The 19305-nt window shown below is 39.8% G+C and overlaps 1 protein-coding gene across 1 annotated transcript in view; it reads left to right on the top strand.

Moving 5' to 3' along the window:
- Positions 1-19305, top strand: part of SPATA5 (spermatogenesis associated 5) — a gene marked incomplete at its 5' end in the record, with an annotated part of 169283 nt that overhangs the window by 19117 nt on the left and 130861 nt on the right. Inside the window, 2 exon segments of the mRNA XM_010014719.1 lie at positions 5298-5452; positions 12281-12490. Of these exon segments, the coding sequence (XP_010013021.1) occupies positions 5298-5452; positions 12281-12490 (365 nt within the window).

Below are 19305 nucleotides of genomic sequence, written 5' to 3'. Positions count from 1 at the left end.
CCCTACAGTGTTCTGAGCTGCTTGCTCCCCTGTGTTAACTTTGAAGGTTTTACAGATTTAAGAACTGAAAAAAACTTCCTCACCTTTAGTCTCTGAGAAGGGTTTGGCAGAACTGTGGACTTTATTCTTGGTAATACAATATGCTGTACACAGAGTCATTCATGTTAACTGGTGTTTTTGCTGACTGAAAGGTATTCGGCAGGCAAACTTTCTCAGTATCTGAGAAAAAAAAAAGATAAAATGCTGTTTTAAGAGCTCTGCCTTTTTTTTCCTGAGTAAGCTAGCATCAGCTGTGCTTCAGACAAGCTATTGGTGTAGAAATGGAGAAGAGTTCAATGTTAAAATTCTGACTTCCTCTCAGGCTGCAGGTAAAATGTTTTCCTGGAATATATAATAGCAAACTTAGGATTTGAAAGCAGTCTTAGTTCTTTTGCTTAATCAACAAAACATCCTCTGGTGAAATGTGGCTTAATTTGTATGTCTATGCTAGTTCTGCAGGTGCAAAATCAGTTAGCAGTAGGCATTTGTATGTAGAATAAATAGCTGCTGTTGGGGACAGAGCTTCAGTATTTCAGGCAAAGTTTCCGTAGGCCTTCTGACTTCAACTTTTGCTGTATTCAGACTTGATGGTGTTCCTAATTACAATTAGACCAGCATTTAGCCACTAACTGTTGCTTCTTGTCTTTCTGTCCTTACTATTCTGGTAGCCTGGCAGTCCTTATTTTTCTTCTAACACACGCATGACAAGCCTTAGCTTAGCTGTGTTTATGTATGAGAGCAGGCTACAAACAGGCAGTCTGGTATTCCTTATTTCCCTCTGTTGTCATTATCTTAGGATAAATGATGTGTGTGTACCTGATCTGTGAATAAACTGTTTCCTGTATGAAATAAGTTTTGAAAATACAGTTCCTCCTTCCTTCCTTCCTTCCTTTCCCTCCCCTGTTGTAACTCTCAACAACTTTTGGTCTGCTCCATAGACATGTTCCAGCAAATGCCAGAGCTCTTCATGAAGGACTATAAATTGTGAACATAATCCCTACAGTAGATTAGTGCTCAGGTTGGCTGAGTGAATTTGCAATGTTATGGTTACAAGGGATTTAAGGGCATTATCTTTCCTGTGCAAACAGTATATGAAAGTTCTTCAGGGATTTTCCCATATATGTATGGGGGGGGGGAGGGGGAAGACAAAACAAAATCAATCAAGCCAAACAAAAACCCCAAGCCAAACAGGGGAACAATTTTTGTATGCGTCGCCTGTGAAGTCAAGTACGCTGTTCTTGTGGCTTATAAGGTTCAAAATTGATTTTAAGCTATAGAAAATGCTCTTCCTGTGCATAAAACTTCAATTTTGAAGGATAGAATGTAAAGATCTGGAAGATCCATCCAGTGCCATTAGGAAGCTGAAATCTTTCCATATGCTGCAGCCATGCAGGAGAGAATTATGTTGGATCTGACAGCTGTCACAGGTAGAAATGGTATGTGCCTTCTTGAAATGGCTGTAGCAATTTGGAAGGGAAATGCCAGATTAGTAGGGAAAAAAAAACCCATTTCCTTTTGTAAACAGTCTTACAAGACAATTACAATTTCTTTGAAGCTACTTACAGATTCTGGTAGGGTAAGTCCAGACAAGATGGATTTGCAGAAGAAATAGCTGATGGGCAGTATAAAGGTGCATGACTAACAATTTTGTTCAGTTCATTTCGTCAAGTGTTGTATATATTCCGTTTCAGAAACCTAAAGTATATATGTTCATTGTTTTGAGTGGATGCTTTCTATTATTTACAGTAGTGTATAATTATACACAGACTGACAAATCTAACAGTGTTGTGGAGTCTATTTTTAGGGTCAGACATTGTGATTATGATCTAGTGTGTCATACTTAGCTAAGCTATGAGCAATAAAATCTTACAGGGAAACAATGCTACTGATCTGGTACCATAGTCTGGTACCAAAGGATCATCTGTACCAGGACAGGGCGTTCTGCTGGCTTTTTCCTTTCTATCCACTTAGTTTCCTGTGTTCTAGACAGGATGAATTAGTGAGGTAGAGCATACAGTTGCCAGACTGGAACAAATTGTTTATTTTCCATTGTTTGTGATCATGCATGACTTACTATGCTTGTTTCTTTTCTTCTTCTATTTTTTTTAAACTGTGATTTTTTCCATCTATGACCTACTGAGAACCCGTGCTGTTCACTACTGCAAAGGCTGCCTTAAGATTTAAGTGTCTGGGCAAGGACCTTAAGATCACTCCAGCCCCAATGCCAGGCAGGGATGCCTTACACTAGACCCAACGCTCGCCCAAGGCTCTAGTCCTAGGGGCCAGTCTTGTATCCCTTTACTAGAAATAGGTAGCCCATGCATGTGCAAACTGTCCCACTGACCATACAGCAGGCTAACTACATTTGCATCCTTCCTCCGCTCACACAGGACTTGAGCAGGAATAAAACAATGAAAACCTACCTGCCTGTTTCTGGGCCTCGTCAGTCACTGTCAAAAGGCTATTGGTATTCCTGAATCCTTAAGAATGAAGTAGCATTGGAAAATGCTGTATCAGAGGCAGTTCACAGTATTGACATACGCTCAAACCAGAACACACCTATGTGAAAGATACCTGACAGCTAAGCTGAGATGCTCAGTGTTTTCTGAGGTGCTATGTCTGAATCTTCAGTTTATCTACATTATAACTCCAGTACTGATAAACTTGGCTTTGCTGTAGTGTTTCAGCTCCTTTGCCTCTGTGTTGCTTCTAGCAGCATGTTTTGCAGCCTACCCTGGTTTTCCTTACATTAAATAAGGATCTTTCAGCATCTTGAGAGAAGTATGTTTTTTTCTGCCTCTGGCAAGCTGCTGCCTGTATCCTCCTGTTACTGAGACTTCCCACCACCCTCTTTCCTCCCCACTCCCCCTCTCTTCCTCCCCCCCCAGTTGGAGGTCAATCTGAAGTGCAGGAAAGAATGATTATGATAACAGGAGGAAACAGGAAGAATCATGCTTTCTTATTCAATCTGTTTTTTATTATTGTTTTAATGTAAAACATTGTTTCAATTAAATGCTGACCAGTGCAGTGGCGTGTGCATGTGCATGCTGAAATGAATTCAGGCTTTGTTTGGAAAGCCGTGACCTCTTTATTCCTGTTCTGGATCAAGGCTGTTGCATCTTAAACCCACTGCTGAGGACTGAAATTTCACTCCTACTCCCAGTAGCGCTGGCAGTAACGGTCCTTAAAAGCGGAATTCTCCTTGAGCATTTTTATGTACTGTTGTCTCTCAATTTTTAAAATAAACTTGTTTGTTTTTAAGAATTCCTCATGTCATGGAAAAAAAACCCACCATGACACCATTAAAATGAATCAAACGGGACTGGTACATGATGGAGCAATGAAGCAGATATGTATAGAAATGAGCAGAGATCTTTACCACTTAGTTGCTTTTTCTGTGACTTAATTTCATAGTATGCATTTTCTTTTTTTTTAAGTGGAGTGAATTGACTTCAATTGACTTCATCAAAAAGGACCTGTAGGAGTCAACTCCAATACCTGCTCCCAGCCCCAAAGTGTTAACTACGATAACACTAGAATAAGATATTCAGTTTGTTATTTGCTCGGATGTAAATTTGAAACGTGGGTGGGGTAAATCTGTGTTGTCTTGTTTAAGTTTTTGTTTGCCTAAAAGGAACTCTTTCTAAGAAAGGAAGTGTGTGGGGGGGAGAAATAACATGAACATTGTCAGGATGGTTAAAATGAATCAGTTATATTTTATACTTGTCCTCTGGTGACCAGATTTTAATTTTTCTCCTTGGGCTCTTGGAATGCTTTTATTTATGTATCTTATTAGTTCTGGATATTCTGTGCAAGGGGAAACCTGAATTGCAAACTTCCCCCTCCCTCCTGCATTATTGTATTAGGAGCCTGGGTATTGAATGCAGGTGCGCGGACTCTGCTGTAATTGGCAGTTTCTGGAGAGACACCAGCTGTACTGCTTCACAGGGGAGTTATTATATCTCTTCACACGTTGTATGTATTGTAGAAAACTCAGAATTCCTGTCATTGTCAGAAACTTTGCATGTCTGCATCTACCAGGGCCTCTGTAGAAAAAAAATCCACTGGAAGTTAAAACCAGTTCTATTTTCAGAAATAGCTTATTCCTTTTATTGTCCTTTCATGTAGCACTAATTGATGTTTTGGTTGGTTAAATATAGCAAAGGTTTATCTTTGTGTGATCATGCAAGGTGCGCTGGTTTCATACTAACTGCCTCTTTTTTTTTTTTTGTAACACATGACAACAGATATTACATATTTGCATATGTGTGTATACCTGTATGTAAGATTATACTCATCATGGAATAATATACTAAATGACATATTTGACAGTTTCAGTTCACAGAACAGGGTTGGAAGTAGAAGTAAACTCCAAATTATATTAGACCTTAAAAGGCATAATTATATGGTGGGAAAACCATGATGCTTCTGGGCATCTTACACAACAGGGGCAGTAGCTGCTCTCTCTGAGGAATGCCTGGGTGCTGCAGATGGTACTGCTTGGTCCTGCCCGAGGAGTATTGGTATATTGATGGTTGGGACTTGTGCAGGTTTTGGAGGATAGAATTAAAGGGGGAAGCTAGGAATTAGTATCAAGATTTATAGGTATTGTATGCAAGGGATTTTGCCAAACAAAAGAGAAGATAAAAGCTCTGATTGTGTTTAAATCATGTGATTGCTGAAGGGAATGGAGAACTATCGAGTGTTGTAGGGAATGTTTCTTGCATACCAAGAAAAATACGGGTGTCTGGCATATTACTGAATAGCAAAATAGGGTTCCAATGAAAGTAAAAGAGATCTCATCAGTTTGTTTCTAAGAACAGCTTGGAAAATACAGTCCTAGTAAGAGAAGAATGGACAAGGTTGCAAATGTCTTATGTGAGCTGATTTAATGTTTACCTTGAATATTCATTATCCCTCTTCCTCTGTGCTTTAGAAATGTGTTTGGATCAATGTGTGGACCTTTGGAGGTTTTGCCCTGTTAGCTTCATCTCTGGGAACACAGGCGCATGGCTGTTTCATTCTGTCTTTTGGACAGATTTAGTTTATATTCTGTCTGTGGTCATTAAATCCCCCTTTTCTTGTGCTCTCATCAGAAGTGTCTCTCCTGTTCTTTGACCTAGTTAAGGCTCAGCATTGAGACATTCTTTTGAACATAATTTCCTTTCCAGTGCTGCTGTGTTTGTATGTTGTACACTCTCTGTTTGTGAGAACCAAGAGGAAGTCTACGTATTTCCATGCTTTTCTGTTTTTAATAGGTTTGTACGCATTGCGGAGAGCACTGGCGAAAAGACCTAACGTATTAGACAACGAGGTGGCTGGGTCAGTGATGATTGCTTTCAATGACTTCCTACAGGGGATGAATGATGTCAGGCCCAGCGCCATGAGGGAGGTGGCAGTTGATGTGCCAAAAGTAAGTCTTTTTTTGCAATATGCTAGCAACGTTGTGAAAGCCATGTTAAGAGTTGCAGTTAGGCATTTAAATGCTCTACCAAAAGAGTAATTCTGTGGAGTCCTCAAGTTACCAATAAATGCTGTGTGTCATCTTTTTGTTTGCTTATTTGTTTAATTATAATTTTGAAGAGCTGTTTACAGAAGATAAAGTTCCTAATGCTTTAGGAAGAGTTGGTAATGCAGGAGTGTGTCTCCTGATTGGTAGTTTTGTATACTGAGTGGGTTAGTGGAGTAAAAATCTTCAGATGTCTGCTCAAAGCAGATCCTGAATAGTGGTGAAAGCTGAAGCCTATTGTAAAGCAGACATAAACTGAAGCAGAAACCAACTGCTAGCATTTGTAACCAGTGTGTATTGAAACAAAAATGTGGAGAGATTGATTGCTATGTTTTTTGTTTGGTTGGGGTTTTTGTTTTAAACGCTGATTATATCTACATGCAATTCATACCACTGTGACCTGAGCCTCTTCAGTGTCATTACATGGTTTTAATTGAGGGCAGAATTACATACTGTAGGTAGATTATCACTGCCAAGTGGTTACCAGTCAGGGGATGTCATTATATGAACAGTTCCTTTGGTTCATCTTTACCCTGCTTGGTGCCTTCTCAGTTAGGTATTATGGTAGCTCAGTAGCAGACACAACCTAAGTTGGGCTGGGGAACTGATCTGGTTTAAAATGACTGATCTGGCTTCAGAAGATTCAGCAAAAGAAAATGTATTTAATCTTACTAAATCTTAACTCTGCAAGTGGTCATGCTGGTGTTTCTCAGCAGCTCCCCAAGCCCTAGAAGAAAACATTTATGTTTCATTGCATGAACATGAGTCATCTTGGAATTAGATTGCACAACTGTAGACACTTATTCCCAAATTATAGGAATGGGAAATAAAATCTGTGAACAGGATGCTGCATGCAGCCAGCTTGGATATCACACTTGGCTTGTTAAGAGTCCTTGCTGTGTAGTGAAGTGCTGGGTGGAAATGCCTGGGCTGGCCCCAGACAGCTTTTCCTGGAAATGGTGTAGTGGCATCAATATCCGCAAAGGCTAAGTAGTTCTGCTGAAAACCAGAGTTACTAATTCTCTCATTGCTTTTTGTGCTATTGGCTCATTATAACTGTGCTGTGTCTTTTAAACATACCAACCTGTTTGGAGGCAGATGGAGTGCTGCTAAACAGCACGATAAAGACAGATGGAAGCAAGGTCTTGAGGTACTGCAGGGAGTTGTTTCTGAATCCAAGTCAACCTACTACTCGGGCTCCTGTTGTCCACTAAACACAATAAGGGCAGATAGAAGCACAATAAAGACAGATAGAAGCAAGGTCTTGAGGTACTGCAGGGAGTTGTTTCTGGATCCAGGTCAACCTACTGCTCAGGCTCCTGTTGTCCACTAATCCACTAAACCGTCCTGCTGGTGGCTTCCTGGGTTGTCACTGGTTTTTAATTTGTTAAGTACCACCTGAGTCAGTAGAATACTACTGAAATTCATTCCGTTACTGAGGGAAAGATAACAACATAGTGCAGATTGCTTTTGTGCTGACAGGGCCTGCATTTTTACAGAATAATGCATATCCTTTGAAGATAGAGGCTAAAGTTCAGGCCCATCTGTTGGTGCCTGGGGTGAGTTTAAAGTGGAACCAAAAATACCAGATGCAACGGCTTTTGTGTCCTCCCACATCACCTGCCAAAAGAGTTGCTGGAATTCAGTTTAACCATTATTTTCGGCTGCAGAGCTACCAGGTTACCAAAGTTAAAGTACCTGTGCATGCTAAGAAACAGAGTGAATATCTGGAAATGCTGACACGCTATTGAAGAATGTCACAGTAGTGTAAATCCAGCATTGTAACACCACTGGCACCCTCAGGGCTAATTGCTCCATTACCATTTGTATTTAAGGTAGGGATGTGCCCTACACCAGTTCAAGTCCATAGGTTAGCTGAAAGAACTTGGTTCTGCTGTGGCTGGGTGGTCAGGATGGCAAAGCAGGGGAAGCAAGCAACAGGAATCCTAGCCCCTGGTAGGGCTGCTTGCTGGGAATTTGGGATGTGATTCAGGAACACCTGCAGACACCTGAAGCTCATTCCTGTACTGTAGCATAGTGTAGCTATTTTAAAACAAAGTTGACCACTCTGTGGTTTATAGACATGCACAAGCATAAAGAAATAATAATAATAAAAAAAATCTATTCATCATTGTTATTAAACAGACTAGTGTAATTTGCTCTTTATTGACAAATAAAATATGTCTTATTCTCATCTGGTTGTTAGTGTCTTGAGTGGCACTTTGTATTTAATGTACTGTTATCCAGAGAATTAAATTGGTTGATTTGTTATTTTGAATACAGATTGTAGCAGAAAGTGTAATGCAGTTTCTAATTCCTTGGATAACTTTTTTTGAGAGGAATATCCAATGTTTTATGTTGCATGCTTCTAGTAGTGATTTTTAGGTATGTCTCAAATTGGATGCTGGAGTACTTGGTTTCAATAGAAACCAGGTATCAAAGAACCCAAATGAGTGCAACTGCAGAGCCATTAATTAGTTGCATCATTTTTGTGCTGATGATTCTGTGTCCTAGGCTGCTTTGCTGTTTAATATTGTGCTTGAATGTCTGCTTCTGCAAAAACTTTGGGAAACATTACTTACTTGCCACAGAACTGACACTAGTAGTCTTAATTTCGATATGAAGTTCTTCCTCTTTACTAATTTACCCCTTTTTCAGTGCTTCCACTGAAAAGTGTAAATGCTTTTCAGTGTGACTGGAAGCTTTTCAGTGCTTCCAGTCCACAGACTTGGGCCGTTTACCCATTAAACACTTAGTTGGCTGTTGGCTATAGTGTACTCTGATACTTACTTAAATGCTCTCCAGTAGTTTATACCAACAGAAACTGCCTTACTTACACCTTTTGTTGTGTTCTTATCAAAATGTAAAAAAGATAGCTGGATGGGCGGGAAATGAAAGCTGGACGGCTATCTGGTTCATGGTTTCTGTTTCTTTTTCTTCAGGAAACCTAAAACTTGTGGTTTGCTTTGGTTTTGTTTTCCCTGGCTAATGTACCTTTGTGCAATCATCCTGTATTGATTAATGTCTAGATACTATGTCTGTTAGGATATCCTTGTCTTCCCCTGCTCTCCTTGCCCCGGAAGCTATCCAACTGCACAGCTGATTGTGTAGGTAAATCTCTTAGAAAATCAAAGGTTACATTCCTTCATGTTTTGAAGTTTCCTTAACACTGTCATCTACAAAATCCGTGCTAAAATTAACTTCAGACACTAAATAAATGATCATCTATGAGATTTATTTTATACTTTTGTTCCCAAAAAAGAGAAGTCTGAGCTACACTAATTAATAGTATCAGCTTTGTTGCTGTTTATTGCAGATACATTTTTCACTTGGCAGCCCCTTTGTGTGACTGAAACTTCTGGGCTGTGCAGTTAGTTACAAGTATAACCATTGATGTACATGCTGAATTAAACTGAGACTTTTGTGATTTTTAACTTTGTTTTTCAGAAAGTGGTTTGTTTTGGTTTGGGTTCTTTTGGGGTTTTTTGGTTGTTTTCATATTTCATTGCTTTGCACTAGCCATGTGTCAACTGAATGAGAAAAGTTCAAAGTAACGTCTAAATAAAGCCACAAGTAAATGAACTTTGAAGAGCCCCTTCCCTTATGATACCTTTGCCATTTACTGCTGTTGGATTTTTTTGAAGCTGGTATCATCTCTGATACTGAATGAAAATAATTACTTGTTTTATCAGACACTCCAAATTTTCATCCACACAGACCTTGTTCTTTGAAATCTTCAGCACTTGGAGTAGGGTGTACAGAAACTGAATTTTCTAATCAGTCTTTGCTTATTAGGTCCTAGAATTGAGTACTAGTAACTTGGCTACTTGGAAGGCTAGATGGCTATATGGCTCTCCTGCAGTCTTTTGTCTTATTTAAAACCTGGGAAAACCTCTTGTTATGTGTGTACTTGGGGTAGTAACTAAGGAACATGGAGATACATTTTAAGTGACTTGTTTGGGTGGCCTCAAGCAAGTTGCTTCTTGGTGTTTGAGGATATTGATAATCTGTATAGAATGCTTTGCAATCTGCTTCTGAAAAGTGCTCCATGACAAGTTAGTTATTAGGGTGACAGAAATTGACAGAAATTGGGCTCTTTTTTCCTTTTATCCCATGCATATTCAAAATTTCTAATGGGGTAAATGACCATAATGAAGTGAGTTTGTGGCAGCAGACTGAAAGTGACGTTGTGTGCAGGAGGAGCTGGAGGAAGAAGTGACACCACATGCCTATTTTTTTTTGCGTTCTTTCTGCCTTTTTTTGTACTTCCACTTGTGTCTGCATTGCTGTGTGCAACCAAGACAAATGCAGGATACTCACTGCCTGGTTCCATGTAGCATCTTGCTTTCTGTTTGTACAGAACCTTTCTTGAACTTTATTATGCATTACAACCTTTTTAGAAGGCTGCTTTTTTTTCTTCAGGAGGGATGTAGGAGAGAGGGGATGCACATTATAAATCAGGAAGTTGATACTTCAGTTCTTCAGAAAGTTGCACTGTAGTTCCCATTCCTCCCTCTCCTATGGGTCTTTCTGAAATTTTTGTAGAGTGCTATGGTTTTGCCTGCTTGTTTCACTCCCTTTACTGTAATTCAACACTCAGATTTGTCTTTGCAGCCAGAAGTTTCTGGATGAGACATCCTTTGCATGTCTGCTTTATTTCTTAGCTGCTGCTGCTTAACAACCTCAGTTGCTGCCCTGCATCGTATTCTGAGCTCTGTTGACCTGGGCAGACATAAAGATTACAGCAGTACTGAAATCTTGGTGTCTTACACACTGTAGCAGAGCACTGTCTTTGTATATGTAAGCTCAGCCCCAAGGTTTGTCTTTAAAACTACTTCCACAGTGACAGAATATCACATTTCATTACTTCTGTTGCAAGACTCTTCCTTTGAGTTGGTTGCAGGTGAAAGAACTGCAGCTGGCTGTCCGAATGAGTTCACTAGAATTGGTATTCATGGCAGTCAGGAAGTTACTTGAGGATTTGTGTGAAAAAGCAGTCCATCTGGTTCTTCCAAGCTTATGTAAATCTAAAATAATTCTTACTTTTGAGTGTTTTACCATTGATTGAAGGGTTTCCTCCTTCCCCCTCCATCTCTGTCCTTTTGAAAAGCGGGAGTGGGGGGGGGGAGGGGGGTTTTGTTTAGGACTTTAGGACTCGACCAGAGTCTTGCCTTTGCTGGTCCCTCTGCTGTCAGATCCTCCTTAGTAGGCAGTGATGATCAGCTCTGCATATTTAACGCTTCCCCTGGTTTGTAAAGTAATTATTTAAGAGCCAGAAGCTGTTGGTCACTAAGAAAAAGAGTTTAGTTTTGGTTTTTTTCTAGAGCTCCTGTAACATATTCCTGGCCTGAGAGAGATGATGTTCTGCAGGTAGCAGATGGGCAGCTCCTCACCTTCCAGTTAGTCTTTAAACTCTGAGTATTTCTGAGGGGTTGACCCATGCATATTGATCTCTGCTGTGTGCTCTCCGCTGTCTTTGTAATTTTCTTCTCTGTCAAAGACTGACAATTAAGGAGAAGTTTTACTTGGTTTGCTTCAACTTACACTAAGTACTTGCACCACATCCAAATGCTCTTTTTCCTCCACTTCAGTAGCAGACTGAATTGCCTCTTTTGGGGAATATCTACTTTTAGTTTCCACTTTATACTGGTATCATGAAAATAGCAATAGGGACAAGCCAGGAGTGACCCCAGTTTTCAAGTTGGGAGGAATGTGATACATTGCCTTTTAGTAATACTCTGCTTGCCTTTCAAGTGTAGCTGACTTTCCAGAGCTGAAGGTGATTTATGTCTAGCAAGTTTTTGGAAGAGTGTTTTAAGGCAGAAGATCATTTGATTTAGGTGTGTCTGGACATGTTTAATATCTGAAGTGGACAGGAGTGGGTGGTGACAGGACGAAGTGCCACCTGGGGGATGTGGGAGAAAGTCTCAGTCAGGCTTGTTGACAGTGATGTGGGGAGAGGTGTATCAGGTTTTAGATCTCTCTGCTCTCTTGGGTAGGTCATGCTAGTTCTGTCCTGATGTATGCCTGACAAGCCTGTCTTGGATCTTCAGCAGATCAAATTTAACTGCAGTTGGGTTTGAGTGTTGCTTTTGTGTGTGTGTGGTTGTTTTTTTTTTTTTTCCTCTAGATACTTGTCTGCTTGGAGGATTGCTTGTTCTCAAGCTTCCAGCCGAGTCTGGGCATCTCCAATGCCCAAGTCCTGTGTGGGACTGATAGTGCTGGCAAGTGGAGAAACCACCCCAAAACTCATAATACTTAGTCCTGTTCAATTTAGTGAGATTATATAGCTGGGATCAGGGCCTTACTCTGCAGCTATAAATAAAACCAGCTTGAGCTCACAGAAGTCCTTTCCTTTAGGGAAGACATCAAAGCAATTTGAAAGTTCTTTGTCCCAAGAGAGCGGAGTTCTGACTTTGCTAGTGATCACACAAAGTGTTGCTGCCTGTGTGATCATGCTGTCATTTATTATTGTTTTTCTATGTTTTGTTATTGACCTTTGAAGTAGATACAAAATATTTTGCTTACATCCTCCAGCATAAAGCAATTCTAATCCCCTCTTGCTTTGTGTGACTTTATTAGTAATTACTTCTTAAAAAAGAAAAAAGTCTTTTTGAAGAAGTGACTGGTTAAAAACAACAAAACAACGTCATGAAGTATGCATTCTACAAAGCATTTTTTAAAATAGTTTTGCTCCATTGTCTGAATTCAGCAAAATGGTCTGTTTTGCAGGTATCTTGGTCAGACATAGGAGGAATGGAAGACGTCAAGCTGAAATTGAAGCAGGCGGTTGAATGGCCTCTCAAACATCCTGACTCCTTCATCCAGATGGGGATTCGGCCTCCGAAAGGTGTGCTGCTTTATGGACCCCCTGGATGCTCAAAAACAATGATAGCAAAAGCTTTGGCTCATGAAAGTGGTCTCAACTTCTTGGCAGTGAAGGTAGGCCATTTAGTCTTACATTTTCTTAACTCGTGCAAAGCAACTGATAGTTTACCAATTTCCAGTGCTAGAGTCCAGTGGCTCTTACTGTTTGTGATTATTATATATGCTAGAGAAAACACCTTGTCAATATCAAGTAAGGTTTGTGTTTTCTTACAAAAAGGACTAGTGGTTTCTTGTATGCTTTTCAAAAAGCTGTTACTTAGTTTTAGCAGAGTTGAATAGGTGGGTAAGCTGTCTACTGTCTTCTTACTGTAATAACTACTTGCTTGTGTGGAAATATTATCATCTCATCTCTTACATTCCTTTTCATTCCTAAGGAAAGTAACTTCTTTTATCCGACTGTTCATGTTTCATTACATTTCATTAGATTTCCCTCCCCCCCCCCCATTTGCCTTTTTTTCAGGGGAAATAGTTCTACTTCATCAGTTTTTAGAAAGTTTGCAAAATCAGTTATGTCTGGGTTACTCTTGGATAAGTGGGATATTTGCTTAGCATTAAGGAACACTTTGTAGAAAAATTTTGGATTTGTTGCCTATGAATCAGTCTAACCGATTATTGTGGGTCGTATGGAAAACGCATGAATGGAAGTTATTTAATAATAATACTGAGCTTCAACATGTAGGAAAGAAAAAAAGATAGCAGAGTGATCCCACATGGGGTAGCCTTGCAGCTGTGTCAGAATGTTAATGAAGTGCAAGAAAAAACATTTGTTTAAGTATTTTAAAAGTATCTCCTTCTCAGCAGTAAGATCACGTACTCTTGTCTGTTGGCCATCTCTTTACTCACAAAGCCTTCTGTGTTGTTAGTTTCTACACAGCTTCCTCCTCTGCCTGTCCTTTCAGACACACTCTAACTGTAGCTCTGGATCCTGTTCTCTCTGGGAGCAGAGGCGGGTGCCCTGACCCTAAAGCCAGCAACCCTTCATTGCCTGTGCTTCCTGGGATTGCAGACAGGCCTCTGGGTCACGGTCACATCAACAAGAGCAGCTTGGAAACCTCAGTCCTTAAGAAACACTACCTTTACTCTGCCTCTTCTGTAAGACAAAGTAGTTCTTTGTACTCCAGAGTTACTGGTAAACAAGGTAACCTTTTCCTCCTGCACTGCTTAATAGAAAACATTCCTCTTTGTCTCACCCAAGGCACTGATGCCTGAGAGCATGGGGCGAAAAAAAGTAGCAGCCTGAAAAAAACAACCCTGAAGAGTTAAAAATGAACATTGTCACTATCCTGTGTTCATCAGTCATAGCTACATCAGGCATTCTTATTGATGCAGTTAATTGTCCAAAAGTGAAAGGTGGCTCGTGCTAAATAGAGGTATCCAGAGGCGCACTGATATGAAATTAGTTATAGAGTAATGCAGTGTTTCTTCACAGTGGAGTTCTGCTGATGCAAAACCCTATCATTGACAAGCTGCAGCAGCACTGGCTAGTTTAGTCTGGGGAAACTGCCTTTTATTCCTTGTCCGTTTAAATCACTTGGCCTGGAACTGGTCAAATATTCCATGTACAGATGTTTCAAGAAGCACATCTCTGGAGCATGTCCAGCCCTGGGATATGTTGACTCCAGGAAGGGAACATAGCCCACTTTCTCTAACTTCACATTTGCTTCCTGCACAGAAAAGGCAACATCCATCATGTACTAAATGTGTTAAACATCATTGTCTGCAGCACTTCTTCAAGCACAACAGGCACGAATTAATTTCCACTGCATGTATTCCTGCAATAAATCCAAAGTAGATGAATATGCTGGGGGGTTGGGTTTTTTGACTGCTTTTTTTTGCCTTTTTTACTTTTTGGGGGGGTGCAGGGGGGCTCCTTTTTTTCTTCTTTTTTTTTTTTTTTTTTCTTCCTCTGTGAGAGAGAGGATTTTTCTTGCTTATAGTCTTATTTTCTTCTTCTCCATGTTATGTCTCAAATATCTGTCCTTGGAACCGATATCAGACTTGCATTCTCCTCCCAGTCTGTCCTGCCCCACATAAATAATTTTGATGAAAAGTGTCTGCTGTACAGCTTGTGGAATATGCATATTCTTTCAGAACAGTCCAGGTGACTCAGGTTCTTGGGTCCTTCTTGAGAACAGACTGCAGACAGGAGGCACAGCTCTAGCTATGGGAGCCTGTTTCTGGATGCTGTCTCTCCCTGTGCCTGAAACCTGAGAGGAAACTGAGTACATCACATGCAGTTCTTACTTGGTCCAGGGATTTTTGGAAGATGAACTGATTATGTCTGCACACTACATTTAAGATATGTGGGCACAGTAAGTCCCAACTCTCTGAGAGTGCTGTATGTACTCTTACTTGTATAAGTTGGCTGCCCTGCTTGGGTGCTCTTGCCCCAGCCTGGCTCTAAGAAGGCTTTGTACTGTTTTCCAGATATGTCTATGCAATGTCTGTGCAGTTTGGGCAGCTGGCTCTGTTCAGTGAGGTCCTTCAACTGGGTTATATGTAATCTGTTAAAAAGCGAACATTTCCATGTGTCTTGGGCATGATGGGTTGTCATAATGCTGTATGAGGCACGATAGAAACAACTCAGTCTCCAGCCCACATCTGATTTGCCTCTAATAAGGTTTGGAAGATGGGCAAGGTCAAAATGTGATTTCTGTGGAGAGGAGCTGAAGAAAATAACGTGATAACAGATGTTTGACGTTGCATCCTGTTCTCTCCTGAAATCTATTGTGAAGTTTGAATGGTTAGTGTTACAATGAATGTGGCTCTTTTGTAAACATGCTCTTTGATATTTGGCCAAAACTTTTTATAGTTGTATTTTCACCAAGATTGACGACCTTTTGCTTTTCCAGGGAAAAGCATTTGGCTGGTTCGTTTGTTTTACAAAGCAATCTTGCATGTAATTCCTAAGGGGAATTGTTTATTTTTACTCCTTCACTTGACTTTGTCTTTAATACAATATAGCTGCTAAATTTACTGGGGAGGAGGTTTTCAACTATTTTCCAGGGGATGGCTCTTCCTGCTCCCTCCCACCACCCCTTTTTCTGTATCTCTTGCTGCACTGAGGCTTTTCAGGGGTTTTTTTAGTGGTCATCTTGCTTATTTCTACACACACACACACACACCCCCACCTCTGTTACAAAAAGACAACTGAATTGTTCTCAACTTCTTAAAGACTTTTCAGTGTTTTGTGGTCATGGATACAAGAGAGTACAAGACTGTGTGAAGGAATGAATTAGGATAATTTTTTAGTTCTTTGGGATTGAACATCTGTCTTATCAATAGTCTTTGATCTGGTTAAATTCTTACTTCAGTTAGCCTTCTATGCACTTCTGTACTTCTTCACACTCCTTTTGTGCTTGCCCCAGCATTTGTAATTTTCTTCTGAAATGTATTTATGCCTTTATTTTACTAACAGGAAAGGAAAAGTGCTCACAGATACTGGACCTATCAACATTAATATGATGAGATAAAATTTTCAGCTTCTGCCAGGCTGATGACACCTCTCCGGTGTATACAACTTCCTCTGTGACACTTTTGCTTTAGATGTCATCTAGCTTTCTGAAATTGAACATGAAGAAAATGAACCCTTTTGTCACTGTGTTATTTCTGTGGGCCTTTTTTCCTCTCTTTTGACTGACTGTGGTAGTATCTCTCCATACTGTTTTGACACTTCCTACACTTAGGGTCAGCTTTGACTGGCTCCTTTTTGAGGTACATGTTGATTAGACCACTAAGATTTTGTGGTGATATTATAAGAATATTTCTGGGAGAAACTTCCGTATCTTTCTGTATGGCGTAGATCATTATATCTGTGTTTGTCTTGCATCTTAGTTTATTTAAATTTGATATTACTGTCCTCTTGTTTTTTGTGTTTGTTTTTCCCCTCGTTATTTACAGGAAATCCTGTGTCACTGTGTTGTGCTGAGAATCCAATGAATATTATTTTCCTCATGGATTTTCTGTTGCTTGCTCAGGATGCTGGATACTGGAGGGGATATATGTTATTGATGCTATCCTGCATTGCATTACTTTCTACTTATGCAGACTGCTAAAACCAGGGGAGACTTTCTGCTAATTTCAGGAGGCTTTTTCTCGGGATTATGTCAGTAGGGGATTCTGAGTTCTGTTTTCTGTCCAACAAGCAGATCACCTGAGTTTAACATCAAAACTAAGGCAAAAACTCACTTAGTGATAATGACAAAAACCAGCTTAAAATTTCTGAAAATCTAGACCTCCAAAAGTTAACCCCCCTGGAATTCAGCTGAGAGACACACTAATTGTTGTAAACATGATGGAACAATACATCAAAAAAACCCCAAACCAACCCAAAACCAAAAAATCACTCACCCGGACCCACCCGTGACAGTAAGTACTGTTTATGGATGTTAATGCCAAGCAAACCAATGGTTTACTTTGGTTAGGAGTTTCAACTATGGTGTGATTTTAAAAAGAAGTGTTGGGGTTTTTTTGGTTGGTTGGTTTTGTGTGGTTTGTTGGGGTTTTTTTTTTGGTTGTTTGTTTTGTTTTTTCTTTTTCTTTATTTTTTTTTTTTAAAGGTAGAAAATATTCCTGACATCTTGTTTGCTGTTACTGAAGAGCTTGGGCTAAAGGAATCTTTTCTTTTTTCAATTAGCAGTAATTACAAAAATATACACTGTTCTCAAAGCTCTGACTTCACCTTGGCTTGATTTAACTTCCTGTATTCCTGTATCACTCTGCTGATGCTTTTGTACCACTCCCTGTGCTTGGCATGTGCTTAAGCTTAGTTTGTCATCTGGGTCAATTATGTCAAAATATTTTCCAATTGAAGTTTCCTTTGCTTTTTCCTTCAGTTCTTGGCTGTGGCAGCTCAAACAGATTAATGAGCCTTGGAAAAGCCAACTACTTTGCTTTGTGAAGAACTGTCATTGAGTTTTGGGGAGATACTTTAGCCTTTCGATGGGGATTTCAGTGGACAGAAGCATGAACTTGGTGCCTGTAACTAGTTAAGGAAAACATTTAAGATGAAAAATGAAGCAGCATTGTGGTTTTATGGAGAAACTCTGGCAAACATTTAATAATATTTCCCAAAAGATCCATAGTAACACATTCATAGTAACTTGTTAGTTAATTGCAGATAGTAAAACTAACTGTATTTGAAAATTTGTTTAACGTTTTTAACAAGAGATAACAATTTGGGAAGCTTTAATGAATTCTCTTAACCTGGACAAGAGGAGGCTCAGGGGAGACCTTAGAGCAGCTTTCCAGTACTTGAAGGGGGCTACAAGAAATCTGGAGGGTGACTTTTTACAAGGGCATGTAGTGACAGGACAAGGGAGAATGGCTTTAAGCTGACATAGTGGAGATTTAGATTAGCTATTAGGAAGAAGTTCTTCCCCGTGAGGGTGCTGAGGCGCTGGCACAGGGTGCCCAGAGAAGCTGTGGTTGCCCCATCCCTGTCAGTGTTCAAGGCCAGGTTGGATGAGGCTTGGAGGAACCTGATCTAGTGGAAGGTGTCCCTGCCCGTGGCAGGAGGTTGGAACTGGACAAGCTTTAAGATCCCTTCCAACTCCAACCATTCTGTGATTCTATGGTTATGGCTGATATTTTAATGTCTGTTTGATCACTTCTACTTTGCACATGACAAAGAAGGAATTGTGTGTTTTCTGTTGTAGAGTAGGATGTGGTAGAAATTCTCTAATTAATTGGATTTTTAAAAATATGAACCATATCTATAGATAAAACAGTTCAGCGTGTCTGTGTTAGAACCCAGAACTTGCATGTGTTCAAATGGCATTATTTTTGAAGAGAGCAGGCAGAGCTATATGCCAAAGAAATCTGGACCTCTGTCCATCTGGCTCAACAAGCTTAAGTGCGTAACTTATCTGATTGTCAAAATAGTCAAGAAATTGTATATAGAGGGAAGTCACCAGCTAGATTTCCTATATATTGAAAGTTGCCACTCCCATATTTTCATGTGGAAAAAATTTGCAAGTGGTTTTAAGCACTGCTTAGAAAAATTACTGATACTCCAACTTCAGGGATAACCAGATGTTCCTCTTGCAGTTTAAAAACACTCCAAGAACTGCTGTTACAACCGTGTGTACATAAGCTTATCTTACGTGGCAGCCTGTGTACAAGGATCTTATCTTTTGTGCAGTTAATCTTTAGAGCGCTTATTCTGATCATATTTTAAATATAAGAAATCTTCTTTTATTATTGCTATTTTATTAAAAATAAAAATAAAACAGGCATTAATGCAGACCATAAGCAAGTGGCAGTTTTCGTCATACAAGGGAAACATTTATTGTAAATGAGAATGGGATAGTGTTTAAACAGCATACCTGGAAACTATTTCTACTTTTCAAGATGGATAAACAAAACTCAACAGCGTAGAATGGTCCTGAATTGGCAGGTTTTATACTATTAGTCTCACAAATGGCATGCTTAGATGCATGGCTAAGCTACAGCTACTTCTGCCAATTTCCTGCTTCAGGTCTTTAACTGATTTTGGACTCGTTGTGCAAATGAGCAGAAGAAGCAGGTTTTAGTTGTTCACATCCCTTCGTATGAAAGATGACTTGTTGCAGATGCTATGTGTCATTAAACTGGACCATTTGTTACTAACATCTCTTGGTCAGTATATCCACAACTATAAACAACTTTTAAAGGAATCATTATGCTCACCTCTGTGCCAGAAATGATGGTTCGACAAACGGCAACTTACTGACTAGGTCAGCATTGAAAAATAATTAAAAAATGCCCCTCCTGGTGTTTGTTGAGTGGCCTCCAAATTCGAAGCAACCTTCTTAAAACAAAAAGATGAGCTTTGTGAAAATCAGAAGCAGAGTCAGCAAGTGACTCTGCAGTGGCCTATACACTGCTGC

Source organism: Nestor notabilis, unplaced genomic scaffold (genome assembly GCF_000696875.1).
Source record: "Nestor notabilis isolate BGI_N333 unplaced genomic scaffold, ASM69687v1 scaffold11125, whole genome shotgun sequence".
In the NCBI taxonomy this organism is placed as follows: domain Eukaryota; kingdom Metazoa; phylum Chordata; class Aves; order Psittaciformes; family Psittacidae; genus Nestor; species Nestor notabilis.
The sequence above is the reverse complement of the archived record's forward strand: the minus strand, read 5'-3'. Positions and strand labels throughout refer to the sequence as shown.